Source organism: Sylvia atricapilla, chromosome 26, assembly GCF_009819655.1.
Source record: "Sylvia atricapilla isolate bSylAtr1 chromosome 26, bSylAtr1.pri, whole genome shotgun sequence".
NCBI lineage: Eukaryota > Metazoa > Chordata > Aves > Passeriformes > Sylviidae > Sylvia > Sylvia atricapilla.
This window is the reverse complement of record NC_089165.1, coordinates 4958087-4973252: the sequence shown is the minus strand read 5'-3', so window position 1 is coordinate 4973252 and position 15166 is coordinate 4958087. Positions and strand designations below refer to the sequence as shown.

Below are 15166 nucleotides of genomic sequence, written 5' to 3'. Positions count from 1 at the left end.
GATTCCTCTGCTCTATTTTCAGTAGAGTCACAAATCTAAAAACTCAGAGAACACTATCTGCTCCTCTTTCCACATCTCCACTGCTCATCAGGGTCTGAGCGCAATTTGGTAACACACTATCAGGCAGATATCAACTGTCATATCTGAAGACCTTTTAGTGAGTAAGAGCAAAGGCAGCAGAGGTGATAACCCTCACAGGTCAGAGTCTTCCCTGGAGCAAAGCCAAATTTGTGTGCTCTCCCATGCTGAGGCACCGGAGGAGAAGGAGGAGGAGAAAGACCCAATGTAGTGGGTGCTGCAGAATAGCCACAGGGGTTTTTTAAGGGTTGGTGACTGTGATGACATTTATTTCTGCACAAAGGCTCTGAGCAGCACACAATGCCTTCATGCCATTCACTGGCTGCAGCTGACTTGGAATCACGGAATCCCAGAATAGTTTGGGTTAGAAGGGAGCTCCACCCCCTGCTATGGCCACCAACACTTTCCACAAGATCAGGTTGCTCCAAGCCCCGTCCAAGCTGGCCTTGAACATTTCCAGGGATGAAGCAGTCACAATTTCTCTGAGAAGCCTATTGCAGTCGTTCACCACCCTTACAGGAAAGAATTTCTTCCCAATGTCCCATCTAACCCGGCCCTCCGGCAGTGTGAGGATATTCCCTCTTGTCCTGTCACTTCAGCCCTTGTCCAAAGTCCCTCTCCAGCTCTCTTGGAGCCTCTTTAGGCACTGGAAGGGGCTCTGAGGTCTCATTGGAGCCCCCTTGTCCAGGCTGAGGATTTGGAAGGGAAGAAAACTGGTCAGACCAGCCAGAGGTCAGGAGAGGACTGGGGACAAGCAGAGCAAGGTAAGTATGCTGCCGTGTTGTGATGCTTCCAAGATGTCCTCCATCACTGGAAAGCTCTGGCTGGGCCCTTCCCAAGGCAGATACGGGGCTGGGAGCTGAGGTGTCACACCTCTTTTTCTTTTAAATTGCATCACAAAAAAGGGAATCATTTAAGCTTGCACTGCATGGCTGAAACCTGGGTTATAACAAAAACTGGGAATGCTGAAAACTGGGAATGGCTATAGCCATTTCCAAATTCTTCAGAAAGAGCAAGGGAAAGCCAGATGAAGAGATGAGAGTAAGAATTTTAAAAGTTGTTTTCTTAAAGTTATAAACATCAAAGGACATGCCGAAATATGAAAATATTCAGCTATGGGGAAAGAGAAGGAAATACCTAGAACTGTTGCAACAGTGCATGTGCCAAGTTTAGAACATCTTTAAGTCATCCTCATTTTCTGGAATTAGATTGTGCAATTTTTTTTTTCTACCAAATAAATGAGTTTTGTTTGTGAGGAAGAAATGTTAAAGCTCCCTTATATTTCACTTTGAAAGAACTACAAAACTGAAATGTGGAACTCATTCTTCCATGCCAATGATTAGAAGCCCAAAATACATCTGTTCCACATGAACAATTTCAGCCTTTGCTTTCACAGAAGAACAGCTATATTTGTAGTTATTCTAAATGTATTCCTGTTGATTTCATTCTTGTGTACTCTAACACGTAAAGTCAGAAAAAAGGTCACAATCTTGATTAAAACCAAGTTACAAGTATCCAGATGTTAAGGAAAAAATGCTGCAACATTAAGCTGAATCTGCATATTTGATTAGCAGCGATATACAAGTATCAAGACTCATCACAACACAGGAGCTTGTAAAGACAGAGGATACCCATCAGACTGTCAGAACAACTTCTTCGATTTACTGCCTGGCCTTCTGAGCTCATTTACAGCTGTGAAGAATTTTTGGGGGGTCCAATTTGACTTCTGTAGCTGTCTTTACTGCTACAGCTGTTGCAGTATCCAGTTTATTGCAATTAGTTTTCAGACTCTTGATTCCTGGCTGATTTTTCCCCCAAATAGTTAATAACTTTCTTAACTCCTGAAATCTAGGAGGCACTACAAATTACTAAGCGAATTTAAGTTTTTGGGGAATGAGTTATGAAGGTATTTCAACCTGTATTTTGAATTCATGCTTGCATTCCACTACTGTTCTATTGGAATTCTGCATTGAGCTCTTGAGAACAAGGATAATTTATGTACAAGAATGCCTTAAAATAAGCCTCCATAATTACAAAAATGCAGTGTTTAAATTTATAGTAAAAACCCACACATTGCTGGCAAAACTATAACTGCATCTGGAAAACATTAAGAATGCTATTAAAATAGTCTAGCATAAACTAGAAATGAGACTGAAATTACAGTGTTGCTTACTTAACTATTTTTAGGAAGTATATTTTTAATATGATCTGCTTTCCTATTTGAATTTTTGATAAAGCACTTTACTATGTCTTATTTACCACTGAGAATACCTTACTTACTCTGTTATCTATTTCAGAAAAATTAATGACTCAGCTTTTTTTAGTGTCTTTTTACAGTTGTCAATTATTTAAAACACAACCAGGTGGTTGCTGGTCTAGCCATCAGGGAAAAAGTAACAGGAATACCTCAAAGGAGAATAAAAATCACAGCAATTAAAAACTTATTTTATTAAAAAGATGAAATGTTTTCAAACATTGAAAAATTTTGTTTTTATAAAAACAGAAATAGGCAAAATACCCATTTGTCTTCTATTTACATATACAATATTTCTCCTTGTATAAAATTATTTACAATATTTAAAAATTACAGTAAATAGGTTATTTCTTACAAGACATCAAGCCCTGTACTTCTAGTGTAGATCATGGCAAACAAGAATACTATTGCACCTGTGAACCAAACAGTCTAACAAGAGGAGTGTTCTCTTAGCCATGCCTTCAACTGAGATCTAAACTAACGTTGTTAGCTACAGTAACATTCATTTTATCTCTTCTAGGGTCAACTTCAGGCAGTTTCCATACAAACATTGTCTTGTAAAGCTTAGGAACTGGCCATAAGAATTCGGGGAAAAGACCATATTTACAGCTTCTTCTATACAATCTGTATGGAGTCTTACAGAGTTTACCCTTCACAGAAGCTGCATAAATAACCCCTGTTCTCCTGACCGGGACGGGCAGGTCACTGATTCAGTCACGGGAGATTCTCTGCAGGAGAGGCCTGGCTAAGTCTCCTTGTGTCAGATCCTCAGTGTCCGTCCTGGAGCGTCGGTCGGTGCCTCCCTATGTAGTACCAGCTACAGATTTTTAACGCTTCTGCACCTGAGCAGTTAAATAAGGTCCACTGTTGGCAGGGCAGAGTCTCTGGGGCTACATGTGCCGCTTCATGTGCAAAGCCAGGTGGTCTGACCTGGAGAACGCCCTGTCGCAGAGGTGGCACTGGAAGGGCCGGTGGCCTGTGTGCTTGCGATAGTGACGGGTGAGCTCATCAGAGCGCGCAAACTTCCAACCGCAGCCTTCCCAGTTGCAGTGGTAGGGCTTTTCACCTGTTTGGGGAAATCAGAAAGTGTGACTCAGCATGGCATCATATACCAGCCAACCTGCCGAGTTTTATTGTGGCATATCCCTTTATTTGCTACCAAGCCCTTCCACAGCAAGATCCAAGTGCTTTTAAGCTAAACTACTAGAAATTCCCTTACCCACCCATACCTGCAGTGAAAATCTCTGGAGAAAGGGCATTAGAAGTCTTTAGAAAAGCTTTGACTGCATGGGTAAACACCTAGATGTTACAGACCTGATCACCAGCCATTTAGCTCAGCTGTGAATTTTACACCCTACGGGGTAACAAGCTGCAAACTGTTTTACACAGGGCTATCCCAAGCGGCAGAGAGCACATCTCCGTATGAAGGCCATCAGCAATATTTACCTGTATGTGTCCTGAGGTGGGCTTTCAGGTGTGAGCTCTTGGTGTAGGTCTTCCCACAGCCGGCATAGCTGCACGTGTGAGTGGCCGTCCTCTTCCTCGGCCAGGACCGGCGTCCTCGCTTTGGTTTGGAGTCCAGGAGCTCCAGAGGCGAGGAAGGAGGGGTGAGCATGCCCCTCGGAGCCGAGGGCTGCAAGGGCAGGCTGTCCTCGAAAAGGCCAAACTGGGAGGTGTTCTGGTACTGGAGGTGGGTCTGCGGGTGGTGGAAGCCGGAGGCCGGGTGGTAACTTTGCTGGTAGGACACGGACGAGGGGCACATCATCTGTGTGTGGCAGTCATTCACCATGAGATCGTCCGGGCTCAGCGGGGGCGTCTCTGCCCCAGGGATCTGAGGGGAACTGGCCACCCGGGGCTGCTCGTAGGCCATCATGCAGGTCGCGTTCCCCTCCTGCTTGATCTTTGGGCAAGCCTGGGGCACCAGACCCAGGACCGGTCCATAATTGTCCATGTCGGGCTCGGGCTTAATGTTCTCAACGAACTGCGGGCCCCCGAAGGTGGGTGTCACAAAGAATCGCCCGTGGACGCTGTCAGAAGGGCAGAAGTTGGAGTCCATCTCGGAACGCATCATCTCCGGCACGATGCCGGCGTTGTAGGGCGGGGGGCTGCCCTGCTCCAGGGCATTGTAGCATCCCGGGGACGGGTTTGTCTGGTAAAAGCCACCGCTTTCACCTTGGGCAGGGGGATAGTCCCCGCCGCCAGCGCCCTGGCCGTAGCCATCGCTGCCCATGGAAAGGATAAAATCCAGCACGTTGTTGAGATCCTCATCCTCTTTGCGTGGGGAGAGGCCGCCCCAGGTACCGGCGGGGGTCTTGGCCTCCTGCTCACACTTCCACCTCTGGGGAGAGAGAAAAGAGAGAAGGTTAGAGGTGCCGTTCGCCTCGGGGGACGGGGAGCGGGGGTGGCACAGACTCGGGGCGCAGCGGGGCGGCGGGTCCGCCGCCCACCAGTGCGATGAGCCGTCGGTGCTGAGCGGAGGACACTCACTTCGTGCAGGGCTTTCTCGCGGCAGGGGCTGGCGAAGGTGGCAAAGGAGGGCAGGGCGGTGTCGCTCAGCGCCATGGTGCGGGACGAGCGCGGCCGGCCGCCCTCCGCACCTTATAACGCGGGCGCGGACGGCCTCAGGCCAATTGCAGGAGCGGAGGAAACGCGTCCCGGACGGGGCGGGCGGGAGGCAGCGGCTCGGGCGCAGCCTAAATTTAGCCCCGGTATAAAAGGACGCGGCGGCGGCGGTCCCAGCCCGAGCGGGGCGGAGCGGAGCGGAGCGGGGACGGGCCCCCTTCGCCGCCCTCCCCTCGCAAGCGGGGCTCGCAAGCGGCCCGGGGCCCGCGACCCCCGGCTCGGGCAGTGGCCGTAGAGCCGCGACCCCCACCTCGGACCAGCGGCCAGTGACGGGACACTGAGGGGTCTGTGCCCCAAGTTAGCTGGGGGAACGCCAAGGCGTCTCTACGTCCCTGCTCCACGGACACTGAGGGACCCTGTCCTGTGCTAAGAGAGACTCTGAGGGACCCTGCCCTGGAAGCACCTACAGGACACTTCCTGACATGAGGGGACACTGCGCTGAGGTGCACTGTGAGGGCCCTGCTGTGGGAGTGGAGGGCTCTTTGGCCTGGAAACACCAACGGACCATCTGTGACAATAGGGGACACTGATAGCTACAAGCTTCAGCAGAAACTATGAGGGACTTGCTGTGGGATGGGGAACACTGAGGGGTCCTTGCGCTGGGGACACTAAGACAATGAATTAGAGGTTTGATGCCCCCATACCTCAGAGCAACTGCCCCACAACCCAGCCTCATCCCTGGGGCATGTGGTGCAATCAGACTCATAAAAGTAGATGAGAGTGGAAGGTGTCAGGAGCACAGTGAGGAAGAGACCCATGCCCTCCTCCCATGGGCAAAGTGCTGAGCTGATGATGGGGGCCTCTTGGCCCCCATCGTGGGGGCAGTTTATGGTCTTTGGCTTGATTTTTCAGAAGGGAAGATTGTTCTTCTCCCCTACCTTGGTCTGTAGCTCAGATGCTGAGTCTGAAGGAGCAATTCTCCTACAACTTCTGATAACATGCTCCAGACTCCTGTCCCTGAGGATCATGGCTGCTTGGCTATCATCCAGGAGCAAAAGTGGCAGATCTGAAAGGTGGAAAAACTATGATCTGTCAAGGGACAGACTGATTCTTTGAGAGCCTGTTCAAAGAAAGAGCTATGCTTTCTCCTCTCTTCCTCCGTATTTCCTCTGCAATTGCTTTTAAAGGGGTTTTTAGGTGAGCTGGAAATCAAGAGAGTGCAGGAGAACAGATCTCACTTTTATGCATGGTGTGCCCAGGAGGGGAAGAAGCAATGCCCTTGATGGGCTCTGGTTCTCCTAAGCACTTTAAGCCTGTTCACCAAAGCCCATCCCAAGCTTGTGGCTGTGTTTAGCCACCTTGGGAAAACTCAGTTGCTAGGGTGAGTAAATGACCGTTTCAATAGCTACACGTGTTTTAAAATCAGGAATATCTCTTGTTTAACTTTCTATAGTTTTCATTCTAAAAGTTCACAGGTTGGCCAGAAGGAGCAGCCAAACTTCTGTGACTGGAACAGAATCAATACACTGAATGCATGGTAACGCTGTACACAAAGATGTGTGACTCATGGCTCTGTAATGTCACACTTGTGTAATCTTTCAATGTAAACTCTTTTCCTCTAATAAAATGTCCGTAAGTGAACGATACATATATATGGGGCTGTGAGTCAGCCAAGAAAATATACTCTGATGAATTCAGAATGAATGTGAATGCTCCCTTGATAACACACCCTGAATGTCTGTGTCAGTTTATGTGCTTGTGATTTCAGCAACAGCTATAACAAAATATTTGGTTTCTAGGATATACAACTGGACGTGTAGGTTTCACTGACAAGCTCCAATTGGATGCTGCCTTCCAGTAGACACTGGAAGGACTTTGTTTATAGCCCTGCAATGGCTCCGTCACCAAACTCTGCTTTTTTTTTTTTTTTTTTTTTTTTTTTTTGTGTGTAAAGGAATGTTTAGTGGGCAGAGAGGATGAAAGCCAAGCACAAAAAATAATAAATTCACTGCCTTTAGTTTCTTTTTATTTTTAAGAAAAGCAGGCTAAAACTTGAGAGCTGCACTAAACCTGGGGAGACAAATGTGAGAATTTATTTACCTTGTGAGTCACTGGTTCTGCGCAAATTGAGAACAACTTTGCCATGACCTTCCACTCCGTTTGTGACAGTTGTGCTGACATTTTCTGGCTTTTTGCTGCTCACAACGCTTATTTTGAATACCTAAATGCAAGAGCCTGGCAATGATCTCATTTAGCATAGATCAGGAGTGATGCCACTGGTGTATAAATGTGAAGAATGTGAGATTAGAAAGTATTTGTTAATCTTCTGTAGAGGAGAACTAAATGATGTGTGATTTGTCTTCCAGCCAAAGTAAACACGGACTCAGCCATTTTATATGGCAAAGTTCATTTTCCTAGGTGTTGCTGCTGCTGTCACTTGTTGCTTTTAGATCAAGGTGAATCTTTCAAAGGGATTGCATACAAGATTTTGCATGCTCGTAGAAGAATCCAAGCTAGGGCTGTGCTGGGCTGAGCCCACTGAAGCTCGCAGCTGAATGGGTTGGTGCAATACCCACGTCACCTGTCTGCCCCAGCTCTGAGTCATTACAGAACTCAAACAAACAAAAAGCTCCTGACTGCACCTAGAGCAAACTAGTAATAGTAGTAATAGCAGGGTAAACGACCCGAAAATGACACCTCTTAGCACCTAGAGTACACAGTACAGGTAATACCGTGACCAACCCCTTCATATTGAAATGAGACAGAGGATTTCCTTGCTTTTGTCTCAAGTTGTCACAGTTCTGTTGACTATAGATTTTTTTTTTCTAATTTAAACTGCAGGTTCCGAGTTAGCATATTTTAGAATCTGCTGTCAAGGAAGTTGATAAAATGTTGTAAACAACCACATAAAATGAAATATACAGGTATACGTCAGAGACGCACATCTTAATTTGGGGAGAGTGATGTAATCTAGTAGGTCTTTTGTCTGAATAAAATAGCATCATTAATTAATTGGAGAAAGGAGGCTTTCATGGCTGGAGCTGATTCCCATGCAGGTACTGACAGATGAAGGTGAGCCATCCCTTTGATGAGCTGAACTTGAAGGGGCTCGTTAATTTTTTGGAAAACACATTTTCCTTTAATACCTTTTCTCTTAGTGATTCTCCTCTGAGCTATCTGCGTATTTTCAAAGTCTTTCTGGGGATTTGAGCACTGAAAAAGTGGAGTAGCAGACAAATATGAGTCACTTCTTCTTAAGGATTTGACTTGTGCTGTTTGTCATGGTCTTCTGCTGAGTAGCTGCTTGCCAAAGGCCTCCTCTCCACCAGCTCTGTGTCATGGAGTGCCAGGACAAGGGGAAATGGCCTCCCAGAGGACAGGGTTAGATGGGATATTGAGAAAAAAATTTTCCCTGTGAGGTGGTGAGGCCCTGGCACAGGGTGCCCAGAGCACGTGTGGCTGCCTCTGGATCCCTTAAGGTGTCCAAGGCCAGGCTGGATGGAGCTTGGATCAACCTGGTCTAGAGGAATGTGTCCCTGCGTAAGGCAGGGACTGTGACTGGATGATCTTCAAAGTCCCGTCTAATTCAGACCATCCTGTGATTCCATGATACTGTCTCAGCTCCTCAGTCCGGGCCACCGTGAACATCCTCTGCACTCAGTGTTGGCTCCCAGGCTTTTTGAGAAGGTTGAATTTATGACAATGTGGAAAGCAGAGCACATGGGATATGGGGGAAGACTGGAAGGTGGAACAAGGCCATGTGAGACCTGATGGAAGTGCTGGTGGCAGGGCTAGGAAGCATCAAGAGAGAATTTGAACCACTGGGAGAAATCCATCTTGTTTAGGGTAGCACAGATGGAAGGTAGAGGCTGCAAAAAAGATACCAGGAAACAAGATGTCTGAGAGCAGAGCAATTTTGTGTCCCAGTTTTTCTGAATAATTCCCTGTTGGCCTACGTAGGAACCTATTTTTGTCCATGCCATAAAGCGAGGCTGCTTGCATGCTCCATTCCTAGAACTGTAGCCTTCAGCTTCTCTGTATTGCCATGTGTGTGGTTTGTGTCTGCCTAGATAGTTAAAATAGTCCTTTAACAATGACATGTTCTTCAAATTATGTTGCACTTCGGTGATCCTTGTAATCTAGGATTTTATCAGAAACAATTTCCGTTTTCTTCCAGGTTATTGTGAACGAAATTGAATGATAAGTAATGATAGAAAAGATCAAGAACCAATAAACTTGCTTGATTAATATCTAAATTCCATTTCCAGATGTATCGGCCTGTAGTTGGAGCAATTTGCATGAGCACACCGTGGTAATTTGTCATGTGCTTATTTCTTACTATGAAAATCACACTGCACCAAGGCACGTACTTATTTAAAACACCATTACACACATCATTAGCAAACCATCTTTATTTAGAATTCTTTTTATGTCTCAAGTCTTCCCTGTCTCTGCCCAGGTTTATGTAACACTGACAGGCATATCTGGGTCATTCTGTTTGCCCTGTTGCAATATTGACATAATATTAACATTCTTTAAGTCACCTGGGGCTTCCCCACTGCTCTGAAATGAATTGATAATAAACATTAACCGTCTGGATATGTCCTTAGTTGGTTCTTTTGAAACACTCACTTCTAAATTACCCAGACCTGGCAACTTAATACTATTTGAGATGAGTAGCGGTTGTTTTAACATCCTCCTTGGTTACTGTAATGGAAATATTTCAACATCATTATTGTCTGATCTCAATACAGCATCTGGCCTTTTCCCGAAGAGAGAACAGAAATATTTTTTTAGCACTTCTGCTTTTTCAATGTGATTATTGGCAGTTCTATCCCTTCCATTCCTTGTGATGGCAATTTTAACTGGTTTTAGTGGAAGTCTTATTAACTTAGCTCCCAAAGATTAGCAAAAGTCAAGCTCTGATGCTTCCAACCTGCTTTAGCAAGGCAGACTTGCATCAATGCAGAGGGAAACCAGCTTAAATTCCATTTTAAAAAGTAAATCAAACTATATAAATAAAACTTTTCTCAGAAATATGCAAGAAAATATGTTAATGGTTGAATAAATCATGCAAAAATCTAGCTATTTAGTGAATATAATTGAGGTAATTATGTATAGCTACTTGGATTTGCTGTGTGAAGAATGATAGTGTTCAGCTGTAAATGATTTTTTGTAATTTTTGATCTGGGGACTCTTCAAGCCTGAATAATGTATGTCACTTTTTTAATGATCAGCTTTGATTAGGTATGTAGCTGTGTTTCTGCCAGCTTCTACTGACATGTGTGCTGAATGCCCATATGTTCTACTGCAGATGTCCCTTTCAGCTGTCAAATTAAAACACGTTTGAATTTATTCTTTTTTTTTTGCAGAACTGTGAAATGATACCACTGTTTCCAAATCTTGGCAAGCGTGTTGAATCATATTAGTGAAACTGCTTGAAATGTCAGTCACTGATCATGACAAATAATTTTCAGTTGCTGCCAAATACTTTAGACTACAGAACCAAATATTTAATGAAGAAATGGGCAATTAGGGCATGGGATAACAAGAGCAAAGGGCAGAAGCACCTATGTGGTTTCATTCAGAAGAATGCTTATGGTTAATAAATATTTAATGGGCTCTACAACATCAGTAACCCGAGAGGATGAAACTCATTTAATTCTGTAATACAGGAGCGTTACACTTTGAGTGTTCATACTGGTCAGGTCATCCCTGGCCTGCATTTTTAATAGACAGTTTGTATAACTGGTTGGAGATGACAGGAAGAAAAGGGAAATGATGTCTTACCTGTCATGTGCACTTAGGACAGTAAGTGTTGTCAGATGTGCCAAGTTAACTGGGTTTAGAAGTAAGACCTGTGTTTGGGGTTTAATAAATGCAGGGGAAAAATCTGTTTCAGGGAGCTTCAAAGCCCTAATCAGCTGCTTTTTTTCTCTCTTTAATTTGTGAGATCTGTTGCAGTCTGAGTCAGCACAGATGCAGGTGCCCTTCTTAGAAGAGTTTTTTTCCACTTTGAAGTTTACATGTTTTAACTGGGGTGGGGAGGTGGAGGGTGAAAAAACTGGACAAAGCTTAAAACCAGACACAGGAAGAGAATTACTTAGGAGTGAGGAAGGCTTTGGGATTGTTTCCCTTGTTGGCGTGTAAAACATGGTTATAGTTTATGGTTGAATCTGATAAGTGGAGCTTTATTCCCCAAATATAAAAAGGAAGAGTTCATGTAGTGTGTAGGTTGCAAAGCCTTGTTTAACGTGATGAAAATGTGGGGTTTAATTCTCCTTTATAAAATACCTTCTTTATACTGCACCTGTATGATTTATTAGTCATATGCCCTGTAGTAAAGTAATGGGAAATATTGGAGCAAGCATTTCCTTAACCTCGGACACTATGAATTGGTATTGCTGGCTGCCTGGAACTACTTTCCCTGTTTGAATATATGGAAGTGTGAATCAGAGGTAGGAATTGGCAGTAGGAGGAAGACAGGCACCTCTGCAGGACAGGCTGCATGTAAAGAGTAGCTGAACTCATTTGTGTTCCTGGCCTCTCAAGTCCTTGCAGACATAGATCACTAAAATATTCAATATGGTATATAAATTTTTTCTATGATCACAATTAGTTATATAATTATGATTAAACTTTGAAATTTCAGTGGGATATTTTGGGATAGACTTTTTTTCCAGACACTTGTGCCCATTGTTGTGATAATTTTTTTTTTTCTTGAGCTATTAATACCTACATTTTAGAATATTTACATATTTAAATTCCTGGCTATGTCTGAGTTTAGGATCAGTTCTTTGAGTTACATAGAAAATGCTTTCTATTCAGAAGCAAAACTTAAGTTTATTTTGTTCCACACACCTGAGCTTTTACTCCAAGTTGTTCAGCTGATGCTTGTGAGGAATGTCATACTTACTGCTGAGGGTGGAATCAAGTGCCAGTTGTCAGGGTTAATACTGATCAAAATTATTAATATTTGGTGCTGTAGTATATAGAGCAGTTGTAGCTGAAAAGAACAACGCTGTTGAAATCCTTGAACGGTTACAGCTAGTCTTGAGCAATAAAATGCTTTTTCAAGGGACAGCCTGATACAATGCAACTTTGTAGAATGAGTTGTGAAATTCTCTTTTCATTTGCCACATAAAGTGCCAAATAAATGTTTGTAATAAAAACACTAGCCTGGGAAGAATGTGTTTTGCCAATTACAGCATAATGTGAGCTACAAAGAAGTGTTCAGCATGGACTGCATGGAGCTGTTAGTGTCAGGTTACAGCACAGGAAAAGGTGCCTTAATTTACCAAATAACTAGTGTGGGTTTTATCCCACATTTGCAAGGAAAATCACTGCTTTGAGAGAAAAGAGATGGGCCTAATCCCATGCAAAATTAATTTGGTGAGGAGAAGCAGTGTGAGAAACCAAGGCAGGGGGACTGCAGAGATGTGATTGATGGTGGGTGGCCAGTCCTCCAGCTTGTGGTTGCCACATGCATGTCCTCCAGTTGGGTGAGGGGGCAGAGGGTGGGACTAAACCTTCTGTAGCAGAAGTGGTACAAGCCTGGGTACTGGGCCTGATGGTAACAATTTAGGGGGCCCTTTCACCTATTGCTCAAGACCTTGCATGATTTGCCTTGTTCCCCTTTTCAGGTTTCATATCACAGAAAACCGAGTTATTTTTTTCAACATAACTTTTACTTCAGCCTAAAGTTAGACACTGAAATGCTGTGTCCGTGGCTGTGGCTCAACTGAGCCTGACAACGCTCTTGAAATAAAGCCTGGATCCTGCTTGCTGGAAACTCAATAAGAGCTGCCTTGTGCTCAGCTTCTCTGCAGGCTGTTTTCTGTCTTCTTCTGCTTAAAAACCACCTGCTCCGAGGGGATGGCAAAGCATCTCATTCACATGGAGTCAGCGGGAAGCAGCAGCCAAGAGGCAGCGGCGAGTGTGAGCGAGAGGGGATCCTGTGCAGCCTTTATATACCAGAGTTATTTTTAACCACAGCCTCCATGCTTATTACAGTGTTTCCTCTCTCAGACGCTCAGGAAGCCCACTTGGCTCTGTTTCCTGCTAACATTCAGCCCTGGCTCACAAAATCTTTGAGAACAACAGGCCTGAGACTGCTCGGCTCCATTAAAAAAACTGGCAACTTTTCAAGCCCTGACAGAAAACCTTTGAAAACTCTGGATTTCCTCCAGCTAACGTATGAGGCTCCTACATCAGTGACAAATTAGACTGAAACGGCACAAAACACTCCTATGTAAATAGCCTTTTTCTGTGTTCACTCTTTTAATAGTTCAAACATTATTTATAGTTATTTCTCTGGGTGGAAAAATATTTTTATATTTTTCCAAAGATGGGTCCTAGTGAAATGTTTTCTTTGTTTGTTTGGATTTTTATGTTTTCTTTTTTCCTTCAAGAATTTTGTGACAGTTTTCTTGGGCTCCAGGAGCAACCTTTTCTTCTGGAAACCAGGACAAAATCGCTGTTGTGAGTTCTTCACTAAAAGACTTCTGTCCAACACTAAGCACAAGTCTTTAAATGCTGCTATTCCCCCATTTATTAAATAATAGTTATAACAGGCACGACTGAGTTCTGATTTCCTGAGAGACAAAAGGAGAGGTCAGCTGCACTTTATCGCTGACTATACACATGCGTTTTACATGTAACGTAAATTGTATTGAATTTTTTCTTGCAGAGTTTTCACTTCAATTCCAAAGGGACTCCTACTTCCAAAATTGCTTTCAAGTATCAAAATAGATGTGATCTTCCTGGCTGAGAATGCTATCTTATTCCAGTGTTGCCATTGTATAGCACACTAAGAAATCTTAATGTTCAATCACTTCTTATATCTGTGAGTAAAAATTACCTGGAATCATAGATGATAAATGCAGATTATTAGACTGGTGAATCATAGATGATAAATGGATGAATCATAGATGATAAATGCAGATTATTAGACTGGTGAGATTTATTGATTTTCTAGGAGTATTTCTAGTATTTCACATCCTTTTCTTCATCAGCATCACCTTAAAGGTTATTAATTGCCCTAGGCATGAATAGGAACCATCAGTAACTTCTCCATATCCTTTGTAGTCCCAGTGTTTGTCTCAGAGTGGTTGGTGGTAGCAAGTTCACTGAAGCAGGAGGATTTCCGTGACTTCCCCATTTTTGGGCAGTAAGGTGGGGCTTTTTCTCTCCTCCAAATTTTAATCATCCCCACCTTGAGCGTGTAGGCTCAGAAGTGGTAAGGCTCTGTACCTGAAGGAAAAAATGGAGAATTCATCCCTCCCTGGGATAAAGGCCAGTTTTTACCCAGACAAAGGCAACTGTAGCTTATACTATTGTAGCTCTGCAATACAAGAAATTCTCTTCTATTTTCTCCTCAAAGTATTACCTTCACTCCCTTCGTTGTGCCCTGAACCACTTAATTCTCCCTATTACTGTGTCTTTTTCAGGTTGATCATCTCTGTGGCGTTTGTATGACAGTAGCATTTTTTCCCTCTTGCTTTCCTTTGGAGCTTGGCTATTTTGTGAGGGCACCTCCAATGGGAAGCTCATCTATATCATGAAGAAGTGTCTCAGTTACACTGTTCAAACAGCAGTGCTTTGCTAAACCAGAGACAAGGAAATACTGAACAGAGAGCTGAGTGTATCAAGCATGATCTTGTACCATCTCTATGATGACCCTTACTCTGATTGAAATCATTTTACTCCCTGATCTATCTACATTTCACATAGATGTGGTTAACTTGTGCAGTTGAAAATTACTCTTATGAGAACAGAAAAGTGTAAACAGTTCCTACAATTTCCACATTTTCTAGCTTTTAGTAACTCCTTGTGCAGTTCAGTAGTTTTTTGGGGCTTTTATTTCACATCATACCAAACAATGGGGTTTTGGCTGTGCCAAGGCTGCTCTCTTTTGAATGGATCTTGGCAAGTGAGGCTTTTAAATCCTGCATATCATTTTGGCAAGTGATCCTTATTTTGCAAATGTAAAATGGTTCCAGTCAGAGCTCCCAGCACTTGCCGTTGTAGTTTATGGAACAAGTGGTATGGAATAACAGATTCACTTTATTTTCAAGCAGGAAACAAGAAGTGCAAAAATGCCTCATAAACTGAAGGTTCAGGGTGAAACCTTTTTAAAAAAGAATCAAGGTGGCTGGGTGGTTTATCATGCACAGCCCAGAGGTCTAAAAATGACTTGTTTTGATGCTATTTGGAGCTCACTATAATGAAAAACTGACTTTGTACAGATTGACTTTCTGCGTCACAGCCCAT

The 15166-nt window shown here is 43.7% G+C and overlaps 1 protein-coding gene across 1 annotated transcript; it reads right to left on the bottom strand.

The window, feature by feature from the left end:
• Nucleotides 1–2507: 2507 nt before the first annotated feature.
• KLF2 (KLF transcription factor 2) lies at nt 2508–4942 on the bottom strand. Its single transcript, XM_066336490.1, has 3 exons — nt 4820–4942; nt 3779–4670; nt 2508–3398 (listed from the first exon to the last, which is right to left on the bottom strand). The coding sequence occupies exons 1-3, from the start codon at nt 4892–4894 to the stop codon at nt 3223–3225; spliced, it is 1143 nt and encodes a 380-aa protein (XP_066192587.1). The 5' UTR covers nt 4895–4942; the 3' UTR covers nt 2508–3222.
• Between the last annotated feature and the right edge of the window lie 10224 nt (nt 4943–15166).